General features: G+C 44.9%; 2 protein-coding genes across 3 annotated transcripts in view; one reads left to right on the forward strand and one right to left on the reverse strand.

Annotated features, from left to right (window-relative positions):
- The first annotated feature begins 413 nt into the window (after positions 1-413).
- On the forward strand, positions 414-2,976 carry POP5 (POP5 ribonuclease P/MRP subunit). Of its 2 annotated transcripts, none has more exons than XM_032773691.2 (5): positions 414-461; positions 536-678; positions 1,486-1,635; positions 2,382-2,465; positions 2,695-2,976. In XM_032773691.2, exons 1-5 carry the CDS (start codon positions 442-444, stop codon positions 2,802-2,804), a joined length of 507 nt encoding a protein of 168 aa, XP_032629582.1. In that variant the 5' UTR covers positions 414-441; the 3' UTR covers positions 2,805-2,976. The 2 variants fall into 2 exon arrangements, with proteins under 2 accessions (XP_032629582.1, XP_032629583.1); XM_032773692.2 differs by having other exon boundaries at positions 1,585-1,635.
- A 190-nt stretch (positions 2,977-3,166) lies between these two features.
- Positions 3,167-17,797, reverse strand: part of RNF10 (ring finger protein 10) — a 36,374-nt gene continuing 21,743 nt past the window's right edge. The window contains exons 5-18 of the mRNA XM_032773694.2: positions 16,155-16,238; positions 14,806-14,990; positions 14,589-14,725; positions 12,464-12,624; positions 11,620-11,754; positions 11,175-11,424; positions 10,790-10,923; positions 10,230-10,347; positions 9,725-9,826; positions 9,018-9,152; positions 8,145-8,245; positions 7,758-7,818; positions 7,468-7,626; positions 3,167-6,260 (exon numbers count right to left, since the gene is read on the reverse strand). Coding sequence (XP_032629585.1) covers positions 6,184-6,260; positions 7,468-7,626; positions 7,758-7,818; positions 8,145-8,245; positions 9,018-9,152; positions 9,725-9,826; positions 10,230-10,347; positions 10,790-10,923; positions 11,175-11,424; positions 11,620-11,754; positions 12,464-12,624; positions 14,589-14,725; positions 14,806-14,990; positions 16,155-16,238 — 1,839 coding nt within the window. The 3' untranslated portion in view covers positions 3,167-6,183. The remainder of the gene's footprint in view (positions 6,261-7,467; positions 7,627-7,757; positions 7,819-8,144; positions 8,246-9,017; positions 9,153-9,724; positions 9,827-10,229; positions 10,348-10,789; positions 10,924-11,174; positions 11,425-11,619; positions 11,755-12,463; positions 12,625-14,588; positions 14,726-14,805; positions 14,991-16,154; positions 16,239-17,797) is intronic.

The following is a 17,797-nucleotide window of genomic DNA, read 5'->3' on the forward strand; positions in this document are numbered from 1 at the left end:
CAGGGGCGCTGCGCGATGCTCTGCTGACACCGCGCGGGGCTAACGCTGGAGATGGGTCCTTGGGTGGGAGCGTGAAGGCCGGGGCCGTGCTAGGAGGCCCTGCCCGGGCGGCTGCAGGGACCCAGCGGTGATTGGGAGGAGGGGCGGTTATCCGCCGACGAGTGTCCCTGCGCGACCAGCCAGCCGCGTGCCAGCCGCGGGAAGAGGGCAAACGCCGCTGCCGGCAGCCGCTGGCGCCACTCGAAGCTTTGCGCACAAGGACGCAATATGCGCGACGCTCCCTCGCGGTGTTTCTTGCCCCTCCGGTTCCGCCCTTGCCGAATGTCGATTGGCTGTAGTGCTCAGAGGCGACACTCCCATTGGCTGAGCTGAGTGTTTGTCTGGTTCGGCGTCCCTGGGAGGCTGGAGCGCCGCCGAGCCCGGCCGGAGGACAACGAAAAGATGGTGCGGTTCAAGCACAGGTGAGGGTGACGTCTCTGCTCCGCTCGCGCGGTCACTCCCCCTCTCCCCATTAACGCGATGTCTTGCGTTGTAGGTACCTGCTGTGTGAGATCGTCTCCGAAGACCCCCGCTGCCGGCAGTGCATGGACGAGCGGGCGGTGGGCGCTGCGGCGAAGGATGCCGTTGCCCGGACGCACGGGGACTACGGGCTGGCCTGCTGTTCCATCGCCTTCACAGGTCTCCTCCTGCCCCCGCCCCCGCGGTGCTGACCATCGGGCTAGGCCCACAGGCGGGGCCGGACACCGTTTCTCGGAGTACTACGCGCTCATCATAGGGGGTCGGGGGTTGCCCATCTATCACTGGACGTAGAGCGCGGGCTGTTTGTTTCAGTGTTACAAGGAGTGAATGAGTCTTGAAAAATCACCAAGAAATGTGTGTCATTTCTGGATAGCCTTGTTGTGCTAACCAGGGTCTCCGACCAATCTGGAATGGGTCTTTCGGCCCTCAGTTCCCAAAGCACTACCCGGGCCTTAGGATCATAGAATAGCAGGGTTGGAAGAGACCTCAGAGGTCATCTAGTCCAAATCCCCTGCTCGAAGCAGGACCAATCCCTAGTTTTGTTTTGTTTTTAAAACCCTAGTTCCCTAAATAGCCCCCCTCAAGGATTAAGCTCACAATCCCCCCCCTCCCCCCTAGTTTAAGAGATTAAAGTGCAGTCCCTTTGCTTGTGGCAGTTTTTCCGTTCTAGCGTCCCCTGCAGCCCGTTGTTGTACCCATCCTCCTGACTGGAGGTGAATGGCTGTCCAGTAATAAGGTTTAGGAAAAATCAGCATAAACCCTCGCTATATCTAGTCTACAGCCTTTCATTCTGTGGGTACATAGCCAGCAAATATCTATAGCTAGTTCTGGAAAACCTGACGTTTTGCTTCACTATAAGCTACTTGGAACCTCAGGTTCTGTAAACCAGAATTTCTGAAATATTATCTAATGTTCAAGTGTGCAATGAAAGATCAACTGTTCTAATGAGCTGTTTTATGTGTCCAGTGAAATATCTCAATGCCTATACAGGCATAGTTCTCTTGCGTTGCCGAAAGGACTTCTACAGGCTCCTATGGTCAGCGCTTCCCTTTATCACTTACTTAGAGAACAGGAACCAGCGTTATTCCTGTTTCTTCCACACACTACATGTTGGAGGTAAGGTTTTCAGTCGCTTTTCTTTTGTGACCTGTGGTATGTCTTATTAATTCCTCCTAGTGCAGCAACATCTCAGAACTTTGAGATCTTCAATTTATTACTCTTGTAATGATTAGGAGGGAAGAGCCCTCAGTTATTTAATATTTTTCCAGGTATATGACAGATGAAGCCCATGTAATGCCTCACTGAGGCTAGTATAAACTCACTTTTAATGGCTTTCAATAGGTTATCCAAAAGCTAAGACATTATTCATTCTGCTATGGACTCTACAAGCTCTGCTGTTCTTTCCATTATGCTGAGTTAGTCACTCATCTGTTCTTCATTATACTGCTACTGCTTTAAAAGCAAAAGCCCTCCTACTTTGTAGGTGTAACTTTCTTCTCCCAACTTCACTACTTAGAGCCAAGAGCTGGCCACCCCCTCACAATTTGGTAATCTGCCATCAGGGAGCTGTTATGATCAAATCTCAAGTGGAGCAAATAAGCAACTGAGTCTCTGTCAAGAAGTTTCAAACAGGGAGGGAAGGCTGGAGGGATAGCAAGAGTTTTTTCCTTGTTATTCAGCACTATTGCAGTAGCTGATTAATATTATAGCCTGTGATGTTCTTGCTCTTGATCCACTACATTCCTACTTCCTGCATGAGTAGGGAGAATATAGCATAGCAGCATTAAAATGGACTCTTGCCCTGCTCTGTTGCATCAGCCCTCTGCTAACATACAGAACTTGTGCACTTGTTTCTCCAACAGGGACAATAAGAACATGTCAGAAGTTCCTTGTTCAGTACAATAGGAAACAGCTGCTGCTATTATTGCACAACTGCACCAGTGAAGGTAAGCAGCTGCTCCATTCATACTTTCTAAAAGGGGCTCTGTTACACATAGACTTTGTTACATTGTATGATGCATTTGTTTCATTTCTCTCCTGTCAGTCTGGTTATTTGTTAGAGCTGGGCTCCTCAGTTGGTCAGTATAGCTAAGTGAACTACTTGTACTTCCCTCTATGTGAAGGCATGTTGAATAGTGACATTTTTCACTGTGCACCTAACCCTCATTGTTGCAGAGGAAAGACAGTCCATCCAGAAGTCACTGTTAAGCTGTTGCCTTAAGGAAGTGGAGGAGGAGCAGTCTCAAAGTGGGGATGAAGAAGATGACTGTGCAGAGACCGACTGAACATAAACCTAAAACTAGTGCGGTGCCTCCTGTGAGACAAGCAGATAACTTGCAGTTAAAAGAGAGCCTGGGCTTTTTGCCCTATGCTGAGCAGATAAGGATCAAGGCATTTTGTTCCCCACTTTTTTAAACATATTTGATTTTTTGGCAATAAAGCAAAGGGTAAAATGTTGCTTTCTTGTAAAATCACTGTGCAGCAGTCTTAAACTCAACTACAGCACTCTTTAGTTACTCTGTTTAAGCAGAAAGTCTGAATCTCTTCCAGCCAAGAGGCGGAAATGGAGTGGCTGGATTTTTAATGGGAAGGGAGGCATAAGCAAGCTCTTATCAAAAGGATTTATTTGATGGATAGAGCAGGTGTCTTTTTATATAAACAGGTCCAAGGACTTCACTAAGTTAACCTCCAACTACATCCAGCTATGGGAATCATATCCTAATACTGGATCAGGCTTGCTTTTCTATAGCAGAAGAGATGAAACTGGCTTAGTATGCCATCTTTGAGGATGGTTAAATATAGTGCCTTGCTTGTGTAGTCTGTGTTTTAACTGTCAAAGACTCAGTTTGACTAAGTGCTCTACTACCCTCAGCAAAACATTAATACCTACCTCTTGGTTTTGATTGAAGTGTGCTTATAGTGTATTAATTCACACTGAGGAAAGGTGCACCATTGCTGGTAGAAGAATGTGAGGGCCCCCTTCCAAAAGTGTTGCCACCCCCCCCACTTATCTGTGGAATCATAACATTAGTAAAGTTTAGACTGCAGAATACCTAGTGTAGCAGGCATTACAAATCAAGCTTAAGATATTCATAGGAGTCAGGAAAGAATAGGAGTTGGTGTAAAGTTTTATACTGATTCCCTCCCCTCCCCCCCCCATTTTCCCATCATTGAACTAATTCAGCTCCTCACATAGAAGAGGTATAGACAAGGCTTTGGGGAGCTGCCAGCACCTTCTCTAAACCAAAACTACTCCATGCAGCCTGACTATTGAAGTTGCTCTTGGCTGCAAGAGCAAGTAGTAGGATGTTTTCAATTGAGTCCTAGTGTAAACAAAGCAGTCTGCCCTATGTCAGATGGAGACATACCTAGTTTGTGTTAAATAACATGGATTGTAAAGGAAGGGGTAGGTTGGACAGTGGCTGCTTTAGGAAGGCCTGAAAGGTTTATAGAAAAGTTTTTTTAGTCCCATCTCAAAAAAAAAAATTGGCATTAGAAAAAGGTTCAGAAAAGGGCAACAAAATTTAGGGGGGTATGGAACAGCTTCTATATGAGGAGAGATTAACAATTAGGGCACTTTTCAGCTTAGGAAAGAGATGATTAAGGGAAGATATGATAGAGGCCTATAACATAATGACTGATGAGAAAATAAGGGAGTGTTATTTACACTCTAACAAGAACTAAGGGGCTACCAAAATGGTTTTTAAAGCTGCTACCTATTAATTTTAAGTATTCCTGCACATAACACCTAGTCAACCTGTGGAACTCTTTGCCAGAGGATGTCATGAAGGCCAAGCCTATAACAGGGTTAAAAAAATTAGATATCCTCCACGAATGTATGTCCATCAATGGCTGTTAGCTATGATGGGCAGGGATGATAGCCCTAGCATCTGTTTGCAAGAAGCTGGGAATGGGCAATAGGGGATGAATCACTTGGTTACCTGTTCTGCTCATGCCCTCTGAGGGCATGTCACATTGGCTACTGTCAGAAGATAGGATAGGGGGCTAAATGGGCTTTTGGTCTGACCTAGTATGACCATTCTTATGGTGTTAGGAAAAACAGTCTGGCAGAGGGATATTATGATACCAAGGAAGAACTAAGGTGGCAGGGTGTAATTCTTAGACTCTTGATAAGGTGCCAGACCTCCTCTCTAGCATGTTAATCCAATATCTTCCTCTTTTTGTAGGGCAAGAAAGCTCACTGCATAGTAAGTCCTTCAGCATAGCCACATGAAAAAAGGTAGGACACTTTGGTATTCATGATAATTAAGGAACTTAAAGCTGCTGTTCTATAAAGATGACCTGCAAGCTAAAAGGCACAACTACATTCTTTCCCTTTACAGGCAGTTGGTAAAGGGAGGGTGGGGGCGGGGGGGGGAGAAGGATCTTTCAGGTAGTGGCTGTTCAGCTTAAACTGCTGAAATTAAACCTTTCTAAAATCAAGCCTTAACACATGGGGTAGAGTACAGAAGAGGAAGGACTCCTGCCCCTCCCCCCACACTATAATTTCAATTGTGCATATGATTTATTGCAACTGTTTGCCTTTGCTAGTACATTACACCTACTGTTCATTTTATTTAATGAAAATCCACACCAATTAATGCATTAGCTTCAAATTAAACCACAGGCAGTGCAGAATTAGACTGCTCCAATAAAAAAGTGGGGCAGGGGGGAGAGAAGAGAGAAAAAAGGTTTATAGTAAGATGAGTCTAGTACAATCCAACTTGCATCCCTGTACGAAACAGAGTGAGACCCCTGTTCCCCCCAGGACAGGACAGCCTGGCTCCTTGCTATGGGGTTAATAATTCTGTAGATTTTAGATATCACTTATTCATCTGATCTCAAAAAACCCACCCAGCATAGTTTTAGACTCTAGGGTAGAATGTTTGCTCCAGGTCATGGAGGCAAAGATTCTCTTTAATCTATGCTGGCTAAAATATCAGTCTTATTACTACATCCATGTTAACATAGTAACATAACTGCTTTATAATAAGTCATTCCCTGACATTCATTCTGAAATACAGAGAGTCCTGCATGTATTGTAATTTGAGCTTGGTAATGAGGATCTACTTTATTCCCACTCTAGATCTAATCCTTAGGCACCAGGAAGAGTTAGTTACTGCTATTCCTGTCATTTTAAAAAGTAAGAACCCTCCTTCCTGCTATGATCTAGAAACAAGAACCTCTTCAGTACTGCTTGTTTCCAGTGGAAGCAACTGCACTTGCTAAGAAACAGGATTTTGCTTTACAGCAAGCTGCACCTACTGCTAGATCTTGTGTACTGTCTCCTCACTATATATATACACACACACACACACAGCACGAGAGTAGAGCTTCTCTGCCTTTTCAGTGACACCATACCACAAAAAACTGGCAGTGACACAGACAGCAGTAACACACATTCAAACTGCTGATGGGCTAAAAGAGCCAACTTGGCACAGACTGGAAACCTTGGCTAAAGGTTGCCACGTTTCAGTTTCTCTCAATACTTTGATTTTGTATAAACCAATTGAAGGTGCTGGGAAAAAAAAAAAGTGGATATCTATAGTTCCCCCCTCAGGCCTAGAAACATGGATTTAGTCTGTTCAAGCTTAAATACTTAAACTATAGCAGCAAAACAAAAAGCAAATGAAAACCAGGAGACAACTTTCTTGGACAGCAGCATCACTTTGTGTGGACAACTGAGGTGCTAAATAGCAGCTTCTGCTTCTGTTTCTTTCTTTTCTTGCCTCCCTTTTCTTCTGTAAAGAGAAAGATTTATAAAAAAATACTTTTGGCTTAGACTAAGCCATATTTTCCCCCCAGCTACACTGATCTTCCCATTTCATGCTTAATAGGCTGAGGAAGAGGGTTAGTTTCAATGTAGGTACCTAGGACCTTGTTTTCTATTGCTGAGGAATTTTTCCCACCCAAGGCTATAGAATTTTAGGACTTCTTAAAAAACTACAGTACTAGCCCTTATGGCAGCTACAGAGGAAGCTGTCCAAAGGTGAAACACATACAATCTGATGGGTTGTTTTCTGGATCTCTAGAGTTTTAAATAGTCAAGCAGTATGAACTGTTATTGCTGTCATTTTAGTAGCTCTGAACTAACATACTTATCCATCACACTGCTGCATGCAGGCAGATATTGGGTAGCAAGTGAGAGTAGCTTACCTCCAAAGAAGGGGTCACTTTAACCCCATTCATAAAGATTAGAAATAAAAATTACATTTTTCCCACTGCCAGAAACAGTTCTACAACTGTTGTGTCGTCAATATGGAGTCTACAATACATTGCAACTTTCATGGAAGCGTGAAACTGAGCATAAGAACAAGGACTAGTGTATCAATCGATGCCCATTCATTTAAATCAAAGTGTCTAGATATGAATTAGTTTAGTATATGACTACAATTGGCTGCAGAATTCATCACTGTAGTGCCAGAGGCACAAAAAAAAAATTGGGGTGAGCTAGTTCCACTTTACCACAGAACACCAATCCTTGCACATAGGGAGAAGCCAGCAGAAGCTGGTGCATGATGACTACCCAAGAGACAATTGTGTGCTGTGCCTCTAAGGTCCAAGACAGGTGCAGTCCAGGGAGAGAGGGGGCAAAGGTGGTTTTAAGCCACTTCTGTGCCTATGAGATTCTGGGCTTGTTGGAGGCTGGTGCAACTCTCACTGTAACTTAGAGCAGCTCTGTGTTAAAGTGGCCTCTGAGCAGCTCCACAACCTGAAACTGTTCAGAATGGTTCTAGTATTGGATGTTACAGTTTCATCCCCAACATAATACACTACTACACCAGGACTTACGCAGGACCTCATAAGCCTTATGCAGTGCTAGCACTGGGGGAAACTTGCCCAGCCAGTGATGGGGCTTTTATAGCCCCTGTACACTGGGAAGGACTCCCCGCAGGGTCAGGGAGCTCTGCATGTTAGACTTTAGGTAACAGGCTGCTTTGTTCTTACCAGAGAGGGGGTCAGATGTGGATGGTTTGTCCAACTTCAGGAAGGCTGCCTCAATAGCTTGGCTAAAGGAATTCTGGAAGCTGGGCACAGGCATACGGTCAGAGTTGTCACTCTCTCCATCACTATCCACTGGAACAAGAGGTGCCAGGGTATTCTGATCTGGAAGAAAGGAAAGGAGATTTCTAGAAAGGCCACAGATGATGGAAAGGTTGTGTTGCTGAGGTTGTACAAGAGCGCTTTTATTCAGGAGCCATTACACCTGAAAATCACTGAAGGCAGGGTTTCCTTACCTCTTGAGTTTGAGGCAGCTTTGGGCCACATTTCTGGCTTTGCTTTTCCAACTCTCAACATCTACCAAGGGAGGGGGAAAAAAGCATACATAAGAAAGCAGACCAAGGCCTATCAGCCAGCATCCCCTCCCACACCCCCAGAAGTTAAGGAAATCCAGGCCGTTTGTACAATAGAACTTTCAAGCCAGAAAACAGAACATTGCCCAGTATTATGGGTCTTTTACTAATTATCATCACTGATTAACTGAAGAGCGGAGGGACCATCCCATCTTAGCAGCCGCTAGGACTGCTTGGAGGTCTTAAATTTCAGACTAGTGAGGAAACAGCAAGTAGGATAGTCAGCTGGGCGTTCTGTTCCACATGCAACTTTAAGGGAAGAGGATTTACCTGGGCAAAGGAGGGTAAGGGAGACTCTTCTTCCAGGCTTCCGATACAGAGTGATGGGCTAGCCAGGCTGACAGCAGTTGACAATGGAGTTGAGACAGACTCTGCAGAGACAAGATTCAGTCAGTTAACAGGAAAGCTAATTACATGAGCAAAATCCCACATTTGTGCAACAGAGGAAAAAGAAGCTAGTGCCAGCCAAGTCAAACAATGCATTATAATAGTCCATAATTTTCAGCTTTCATCTCAACATACCTTGTAGCTATTTCAGTTTCCCCCTCTGCTATTTAGCCTCTTATACAGATTGTCCCAAGATGTTTTTGTACAGGGACACTTACTAGAGAGCAAGTGACCAAGAACTGTCTCTGAATGCTGGAAAGGAGACCCCAAGATGAGCTATACCTACGGTGGTGGAGTCATTGACTTGATCCTTCTCTGGACTAAGATGGGAAAACATATCCTATATTCAGTGCTAAGGGTAGCATGGTTCAGGTTACAGTACACAAGACAAATAAATGGTGGTTCACCCAAGGCAGAATTGTACAGTTACTTACAAACCTTCCCAGCTCCCCTTTGGAGTGGGGGTCCATTTCTTGGAGCAGCTATTCCTTTTCCTACAATACAAGGCTTCTTGTAAGTGGTGGCTGCAATGCAATGCTCAGACCCAGGATATGGACAAGACATAACAGAAGATAGGGCAACAACACTTACGAAGATCTATAATTTAGTCCTATTTCTGGATGTTGAACTTTTGGATTTCACCACTAATACCCAAGGGTTCTGTGGCCAGCAATGAAAGTCTAGCTTTGTGTTCTGAGACAAAGCCTGAGGGAGGGACTGCAGTCAATCAATCTATGCATTCTTCCAACTGTTCACCTGTGAGAGAGACAGAGCTTCTGCCAAGAAGGGACAAAGAGCAGCTCTGGTTATCACTGCTGATGAGTTCTCCTGAGCAAGTGCTGAAGGCAGGAAACTGCTGCAGGTTTTCTAAAGCAATATGGACCTCAGGATCTAGAGAGAAAGCCAGAAAAAGGTTTTAATAAGAACATTGCTTAATATAGAGTAATTGGTCACAGGTGTGCAAGTGTTGAGTTGTTTCAGGGGCTTTGGGAGTAGTCTCTTCCTTGAAGGGAACATAATACTGCCACCTTGAGAAAAAAACCAAATAGAAGCCTTGCTGCTGAGTAGAGGTAATCCCTATGCAGGTGTTTGCTTCTCCTTCACCTTTCCAGTTGAAGGGATTAGTTTGGATTCAGAGACAGAATCCTAGGAGTTACATTAAGACAGTATATCCTTTCCATGGCAAGCCCCCACCATGTTCTTCAGCTTCAATGTTAGTTGTGCAGTTTCTGTTAAACACTTATTTGACCAGCTAGCACAACTTGTCTCACCATATAAGGAAAGGGTGCTAGAGTGCTACAGCAAGCCCAGTTTATGGCAAGGTTACAAATGAATACCTAATCAATCATGGCAGGCCCCCCAACCTTCACCCCAATGTATTAACCCCTAATCTGCAAACCTCACCCCTTCCCAGGATTTGAAGAGACATAGAAACCCACCAGTTGTGGGTAAGTGAGACTTACACTTGCCCTGCTTCTTATTCTCCTCCATCTCAATTCTGCGTTCCCGACGCCGCTCATCACGAGCTTTTTTCTGCCGCAGGCGTTTCCTCTTTTCAATGTCATCTAAGTGTAACAAGTCATAGGAAGCCAGGTAAAAGCTAATACTTGGTAACGCTTTTTCCAGTTCTGGAGCACTATTACTAGTTGATCATTAACTTACCCATAAGCCAGTTAGTGCAGTGTCCCACCCTAGTCCATACTCTTCTCTCCCAAACCATTTGTCTAATCCACACAAATCAAAACCTCACTTGTTGCAGACAAGTCAGGATTTCCTTAACCTCAGCAGGGCAATTCCTAATTCTAGCTAGGATCATCATGAACTAGTGTGACTGCGCAGCAAGCCAGCCTTTTACATTCCTGTTATCTATTTGCCCTCCCACAGCCACAGAAATAGACATCCCTTCTTCCGAACTCTTTATGGTTACAGGGCATCACCCATACTGGGAAAACGAACGAAAGTACTAACCAGAAAATGTCTCAAGGGTCTCCTTTGATATCACAGGTGGCTTCAGAGCCAGTTCACAGATGCTGAACTCGCAAGTGAGAGGCAAGTGACATAGGTAACGATGGCGCTGTCGCATATCCTGAAAGGAGAAAAGATATCAGGTATCTTGTTGCAGCAGAACTTGCAAGTCTTTCCCTTCGCAACCATCTGTGTCACCCACTTTTTAGGTGACATTACTTTCACCCACTAAACACTTGAAATTCTAGGAACTTGTCTTGGAAATGGTTATGCCAAGTACTCCCCATTCATCTGTTCTCAGGAAGAGGAAACAGAAGCAACACCAACGAAACCAGTCAATTCAGGGGAATTGATATTAGACATTGCTGCTTCCAAAAGGTGCCTGAAGTGGATCCCAATCCTACCCCCAGCCTGGGAAAAAAGTGCTCAGCAAGTATTGGAAAGTGCTTGGTAATCACTAAGTTACCCTTCTCAGTAGTATCTTACCCACCATCAGCTCTCAACTGCCCTCCCTAAGAAAAAGGGCCATGATTGATAACACAAGGGAAAGCTACAGCAATTACCTCTGTCATAGAGTAGCCAGTTATCTCCACCACAGCTGCAGTGAGCTTCTCTGGACTGTTCTCCAGGCTGCCGTACTCACGAACAAGACAGCGAACATTCACAGGGTGAAGATACATACACTGTCCATCCTCCGCTACAAAGGAAGAAATTCACTTGTCACTTCTCTACTTCCCACGCACCCTTAACTTCCCTGGAACTACTGATTTCTCAAAGCCATCCTCCTCCCCACAAAGTGTGAAACATTAATGGTAAGAAATGTTAGACTTTCTTCTGTGAAGTTCTGTTTCATAGAGGTTAATTAACAAGCTACAAATGCCTCCTCCAGGGTACTTTTTTTGGTGAACATTTACTTCTCTCTCCAGAAACAGACTCCATTCCACTAACCTTGATAGAAATAGTAAAAAGGAGAGCTGTTGCTCAAACGTCCACTGTTGGCTGTAACTTTAGATTCCTGGTAGTTACTTTCTGATGGACTAGTTTCTTTTGTAGCACACACATCTGGTACCACCTCAGTGTCCACCTCAGGTACCTCCTCCTCTTCTGCTTCCAGGGGAAGAGGAAAGGAGCTTCCAGAATCAGAGCAGGCTTCCACCATCTCTTCATCAAATGCAGAAAGATATTCCAGAACACACTGCTATAGCACAAACAGTGTAAAGTCAGTATCCAGCTCACATCATCCCATTCAGAAGAACTATAATCTCTGGTACACAAATGCTCTGAGAAGGATAGATATCCTCAGTGCCTGCTCACCTAACACTAGAATGATGAGGTGGAGTTAGATCCTAACCATGCTTGTCCTGGGGGAAGAAAAGGGGACCAAAAAACCCACCTCTCTCTCCTGGGAAGCTGCAGACTCCCTGGCCACAGAGGGCTCCATCAGGACCAATTCTTCTACAGCTGCTGTAGCTCCTGCGATGTCACTATCAGTACTCTGGTCCAGTGAAGTTAGAGCCCTCTCTCGATGCTACAGGCCACCCCAAAAAGAACACGTTTCAGTTTCTTATTTATTCCAGGAGACAGATGATAAAACATCAGTATTCCCTCCCCTTGTGTCTCAGACTGCCACAGATCAAGAAGCTCTCACCCAGTGGCCACTTCTATAATAGAGGGAGACACCAGCTTACTGAGAAAGGACCTCTGCAGGCCATCTGCCACATACTGGCTTTGAAACAAGCAATTGCCTGCAGGTTTAGTTAAAGAATCATTATCCCAAGAATTAGCTACTCCTGGCACAAAGAGAGCCTGGCTTCACCGATGGTAAGCTTCTACAACTACCTCTACAGTTAAGACACTATTCAGAGGCTGGTGGTATTCCAGGTGGCAGAGTTTGGTCAGTAACAGTGATTGGGGTGCATGTAGTTCTTATTCCCTTTCAGTGTTTATACTGCTGCTTTTGATCAGCAGGTGTCACCAATATCAAACTACCTTACCAATATTCTGTGCCCCAAAGGAAGAATATTTGAGATTTTAACTATTTTCTTTCATTACTATTGCAGATACTGAATCACCACACATTTCCAAAAATAATTTCTATATTTAGATACTTAAAAAGGATTCTCATCTCACTCCCCCCTCCCCCCCAAAAAATCAAACCTGCTGTGGATACTTGGCCTCCATTAAAGACAATTGTCATCAAGTAACCATTAACATCCACCACAACTAGGGGTCCTCACCTTCAGTTCCTGGATGGCTGCCTCAATAAAGCAAGCCTCAGGGGTGTTCTTTTCCTCCTCGTACTGTTGTAGTAATGCTGTTTTCTCTTCCAGTATCACCCACTGCAGCACCTGCTCCCTGGATGCCAGCAGCAGCTTAGAGAATTGGCTGTGCTGCTCATCTGGCCAGGGAAAGAATATCAGTAAGACATCCTTTGCAGATACCCAGTGTGCAGCAAGCTCCAATTTCAAACTCTGCCATTCCTATTAAAATCTCATCTACTCTCTCATTGTGGGCAAGTCTACTAGGAAGACTAGATCTGCACATAAGCAATATTGGTGAGAAGTTACTATGATAGGAGATCAGTTTATTGTAAATCCCAATAGCAAGTTATGAAATTAAATCTCCATAAATATTTAATAATTTCTGCACTAGATATTTGTTTTAGTGACTTGGTCACAAACACACACTGCACATTTAAAGAACACACAAAGGGCTTGTTTTTTTTTTAAAAAGGGATGGGCTTTGGTCTCTTTATGAAATAAGCAGTGCCTAGAAGGTATTTGCTGCCTTAACCCCCAGCAGCATCAGGAATAGCAAGTCTGATCTTCCCTCATTTTGATGGAGGGCCTCAGAGGATGCTGGCTCTCATTCTGAGGGTGGGGAACTCACTCTCAGTTTGGTATTAAACTTAAAGTTTAAACAGTTACAGAAACATTCTTTTGCTCTCTGTCCCAAATTAATAAAAGCAATTTCAGTGTTTGAAATCCCACATTAGAAACAAGCTTTTAAAAAGGACAGTATGTATCTTCATTCCTTTAAATCCAATCCTCACCTCAATTTCATAGTGTCACTACAGGACAAAATTAAGATTTTCTTTCCCCCCCACCCTTGTCTGTGCATTTTGCATATCTTGCCATATTTGGATTTCTTTTAAGTGCAAGCTTAATGCTGAAATTTTCTGCATTTGCAATTATCCTGACACCAAGTCTTACAATATCCCTGTAGTGCTGTATGTTTTGTTTTCTACCCAAAGTTACTGATGCACACTCAAATCTTAACTTTTTAAATATCCAAGGCAAACATCTGAAATGAGTTCTATGTTCCAGGAGCCTATATTGGAAGACTGACCTTTAGAGGAAATACTGTAAACTTAGCTCTCTTATAGGATTGGTTGAAAGACCACAGATGAAAATAACCCATAAAGCAGCAGGAATAATATGAAGAACCTCGTCACCAGTCACACAAGTTGTATCATTGTTGTATCCATTAGAGCTTTAAATGCATGGAGGGGATGGTATGATAGGATACATTTAATTGGCAAAATTAGGCAATGACTGTATAAATAACTATGAATTGGAAAAGGCAGAGAAGGGAAGACAAAAATTATGAGGCATATGGAACAGCTCAGAAGGGAGGGATAGCTCAGTGGTTTGAGCATTGGCCTGCTAAACCCAGGGTTGTGAGTTGAATCCTTGAGGGGGCCATTTAGGGATCTGGGGCAAAAATCTGTCTAGGGATTGGTCCTGCTTTGAGCAGGGCTTTGGACTAGATGACCTCCTGAGGTCCCTTCCAACCCTGATATTCTATGATTTTATGATCGAGCCCCAGATAGGTAATATAGTTTTCCCAGTTTCCCCCACTAGAAGATTCCACTGGTAGAATCATGCATATGCTGTTCCTACACACAGCATCTCCGAAATAATCTAGCATAAACTACAGAATAAATCAAATCTAAAATAATTCACTCTGCTACTGAGCCAAGGGGAGGGGAGGGGGACAAAACCAAACAAACAAGAACAGAGACCAACAAAAGGACATGAGCTCTGCAGTGATGCACTCATAGTTATGAGATACTGAATGTTGGCTTGTTCTGTACATTATTCTGGGATGGCAGGGCCTTGCAGCACAGAAACTAGAGAAGTATGTATGATGCAAGCTTATGGAAGGGAGTTATGGAGTAGGAGACTGCATGTTAGCCATTTAAGAGGTGGTAGTTAACTTGATCAGCATTTGAAAGCAACGTTTTGTAATCGGCCCAATATAAATGCACTAGAGTGAGGTTTTCCCATAGCAACCAGCTTCCCCATCCAAGTTTGTCATACATGCAGCTAACGTTCCAGGAGAGTCTTCATGAGTACCCACCTCCAAGATGAATGGGGTGCTCTACATTCATCCACTTGGATTTGGGCAACGCTACTAAAACACTCTTCTCCCTTCGCATTAGCTGCATTGTAATGGTGTCCCCAACTGCATACTGGTGTGTTTCCATAGCAACAACACTGCAATACAGGAGCAGACTAAGTATCAAGAATTAACTTTACAGAAAGATGAAGGGATTTGAATTGCCTGCAAGTCTTACCTCTTGAGATCCTTCTTGTGAATAGACCCATAACAGATGGGACATTTGCTCCAGGTTTTCTCACTCAAGGAGAGATAGTGCAGAATGCATGCCCAGCAGAAAATATGCCCACACCGGGTGATCTTGGCTGCAGTAGGTGGATACAGGCATATTGGGCAGGAGGGCACTTCATGGCTACAGATTCGCTGGATGGCCATAAGAGAAGCATAATACAAATAAATTACTAAAACTAGAGATGAATTGAGATCTCTGTTCGGGAATTTGTTGCAAAGTTGGCCAAAAATATTTTTGCCCTCTAGAGAAAGAGACAAGACAGACTGGAACCTTTCCAAGAAAGCAGGGATAGTAGATTCCTTCAGTCACCAAGAAGTTGATCATATGGTTTCGCAGGAACAATGTTTTTAAAATGCGCATAGGGTAGTCGGTAGAGCCATTTACAGGATACCTTTGTCAGACTCTTCAGTGCACAAGGCTTGGTATCCTAGATTAGTTTCCCTTTTCCTGTATTCACTGACCCCCAACTCCAGGATTACTAGCATTGTCATCTGAAACCAACTAATCTTGCAGGCAGCAGTGGACTTCTTGGTGTCACCTTATTGACTTTACAACCTAATTACACAACTAAATATCTCTGCATCTCCCAGATTAAAGAAAATCAACGGGTCCTAAATAAACTATATTAGAAGAATAGACAGATGTGTCTTATGTAATGTATACATAATCTGTTTAAGATTACTGGGGGAAGTGTGGACATGAGTTTCCAAAGAAGCATCAAGCTCAGGATAACAGTAAACACGCTCCCTCCCAAATGCATGCACTGCATCATAGACTAAGAGTATCAAGAGAAAGCACTATTTTCTAGATCTGGTTAGAATCCTGGGGTGCTTCAAGTAGCTACAGATTTTTGTTGTGAGGCAAAAAAGACATTTGCCCATGCACAGGATAAGAGTCTGTAAAAGCATTCTACACAGCACGCTTCCATCAACTCCATCCCTGTGACCTTGTCAGAAGGACTGACCCACAATTTTGTCATTAATACTTACGGGGGGGGGGGGGGGGCGGGGGGGGTGTCTCAAACACTTAATTCCTAATCAACTCTCCATAAAGTACGGAGAAGCTATTTCTTCCTCATAATACTCTTTGGCAGTCTTATGCTCCTGTTATGTACAGAGTCTTTCAAAGTTATTTCCTGTTCAGATTCTCTGTGTCACTCATGGATACTTGGAAGGAATGAGACTCATGGCAACTAAATTCACATTATGTCAACCACAACTAGAGAGACAGGTAGGACATTTTTATATTGATAGTAGATGAAAAGAAATAAATTTAAAACCATCCCATCACTACTACACTTGCTCCACAAAGTCCCAGTTGACCAAGGTATCTGGGTCAGCAAAGTTCACTGTGTAGTCCTGCTCCTCGAACACCACAAACTGCGCAGCTGGAAGGAAGACAAAGGCATAAATGGATAAAAAGACGGTTACTCACCTTTGTAACTGTTGTTCTTCGAGATGTGTTGACTCATATCCATTCCAAGTCGGTGTGCGGGTTGCTGCGTGCACGTTCGTCGGAAGACTTTTCCCCTAGCAACACCCGCGTGAGTTCGACATGGCGCCCCTGGCGTGGCGCCGTTTGCGGCACCGATTATATACCCTGCCGACCGCCCGTCCTCAGTTCCTTCCTTGCCGGCTCTCCGACAGTGGAAGGAGGGCGGGTGTGGAATGGATATGAGCAACACATCTCGAAGAACAACAGTTACAAAGGTGAGTAACCGTCTTTTCTTCTTCGAGTGCTTGCTCATATCCATTCCAAGTAGGTGAATCCCAAGCCTTACCTAGGCAGCGGGGTCAGAGTCGGGCACTGCCAAATGCAAGACAGCCAGGCCCAGAGCTGCGTCGTCCCTGGATTATTGTACCAGGGCATAATGGGCAGAGAAGGTGTGCACCGAAGACCACGTAGCTGCACGGCAAATCTCATGGATCGGCACACGAGCTAGAAAGGCCATCGATGAGGCCTGAGCCCTGGTGGAATGTGCAGTCACTCGGCCTGGAGAGGCGTGAGCCAAATCATGGCACACTTGAATGCACGCCGTGACCCAAGACGATATTCTGAGATGAGACAGGTTGACCTTTCATCCTGTCTGCCACGGCGACAAAAAGTTGGGGCGTCTTACGGAAAGGTCTGGTGCGGTCAGTGTAAAATGCTAGTGCTCTACGCACGTCCAGCGAGTGTAATTGCTGCTCTCTACAGGATGTGTGAGGTTTAGGAAAAAGACCAGGAGGAATATGTCTTGGTTGAGGTGAAAGGATGATACCACCTTGGGAAGGAAGGCCGGATGCGGGCGCAGCTGCACCTTGTCCTTGTGAAATATCGTGTAAGGCGGGTCCACCATGAGAGCTCGAAGCTCCGAAACTCTCCTAGCCGATGTAATGGCTACAAGGAACGCCACCTTCCACGATAAGTACAGTAGAGAGCAGGTTGCCAAGGGCTCGAACGGAGGGGCCATTAGTCTCGACAGAACCAAATTAAGGTCCCAGGAAGGGGCGGGGCACCGGACCTGAGGAAACAGGCGCTCCAGGCCTTTGAGGAACCTCGAGACCATCGGGTGAGAGAAAACAGGAGGCGGCTCCTTCTCCGGGATGGAACGTCGAAATAGCAGCCAGGTGTACGCACAAGGATGAGAGTGCGAGGCCCTGCTGCTTGAGGTACCAGAGTTATTCCAATATTACATGGATGGGAGCCTGTGCAGGTGTCGTATGATGCGCCTGACACCAGCAGGAGAACCTCTTCCACTTTGCCACATAGGTAGCTCTAGTGGACGGCTTCCTGCTCCCCAGGAGGACTCGCTGCACTGGGGTGGAGCAATGCAGCTCCGAGCGACTCAGCCACTCAGGAACCACGCCGTCAGGTGGAGGGATTGCAGGTCGGGATGGAGAAGCCTGCCGTGGTCTTGGGATATCAGGTCCTGATGGAGAGGCAGGGGGACGGGGCT

This window comes from Chelonoidis abingdonii, chromosome 22 (assembly GCF_003597395.2).
Source record: "Chelonoidis abingdonii isolate Lonesome George chromosome 22, CheloAbing_2.0, whole genome shotgun sequence".
NCBI lineage: Eukaryota > Metazoa > Chordata > Testudines > Testudinidae > Chelonoidis > Chelonoidis abingdonii.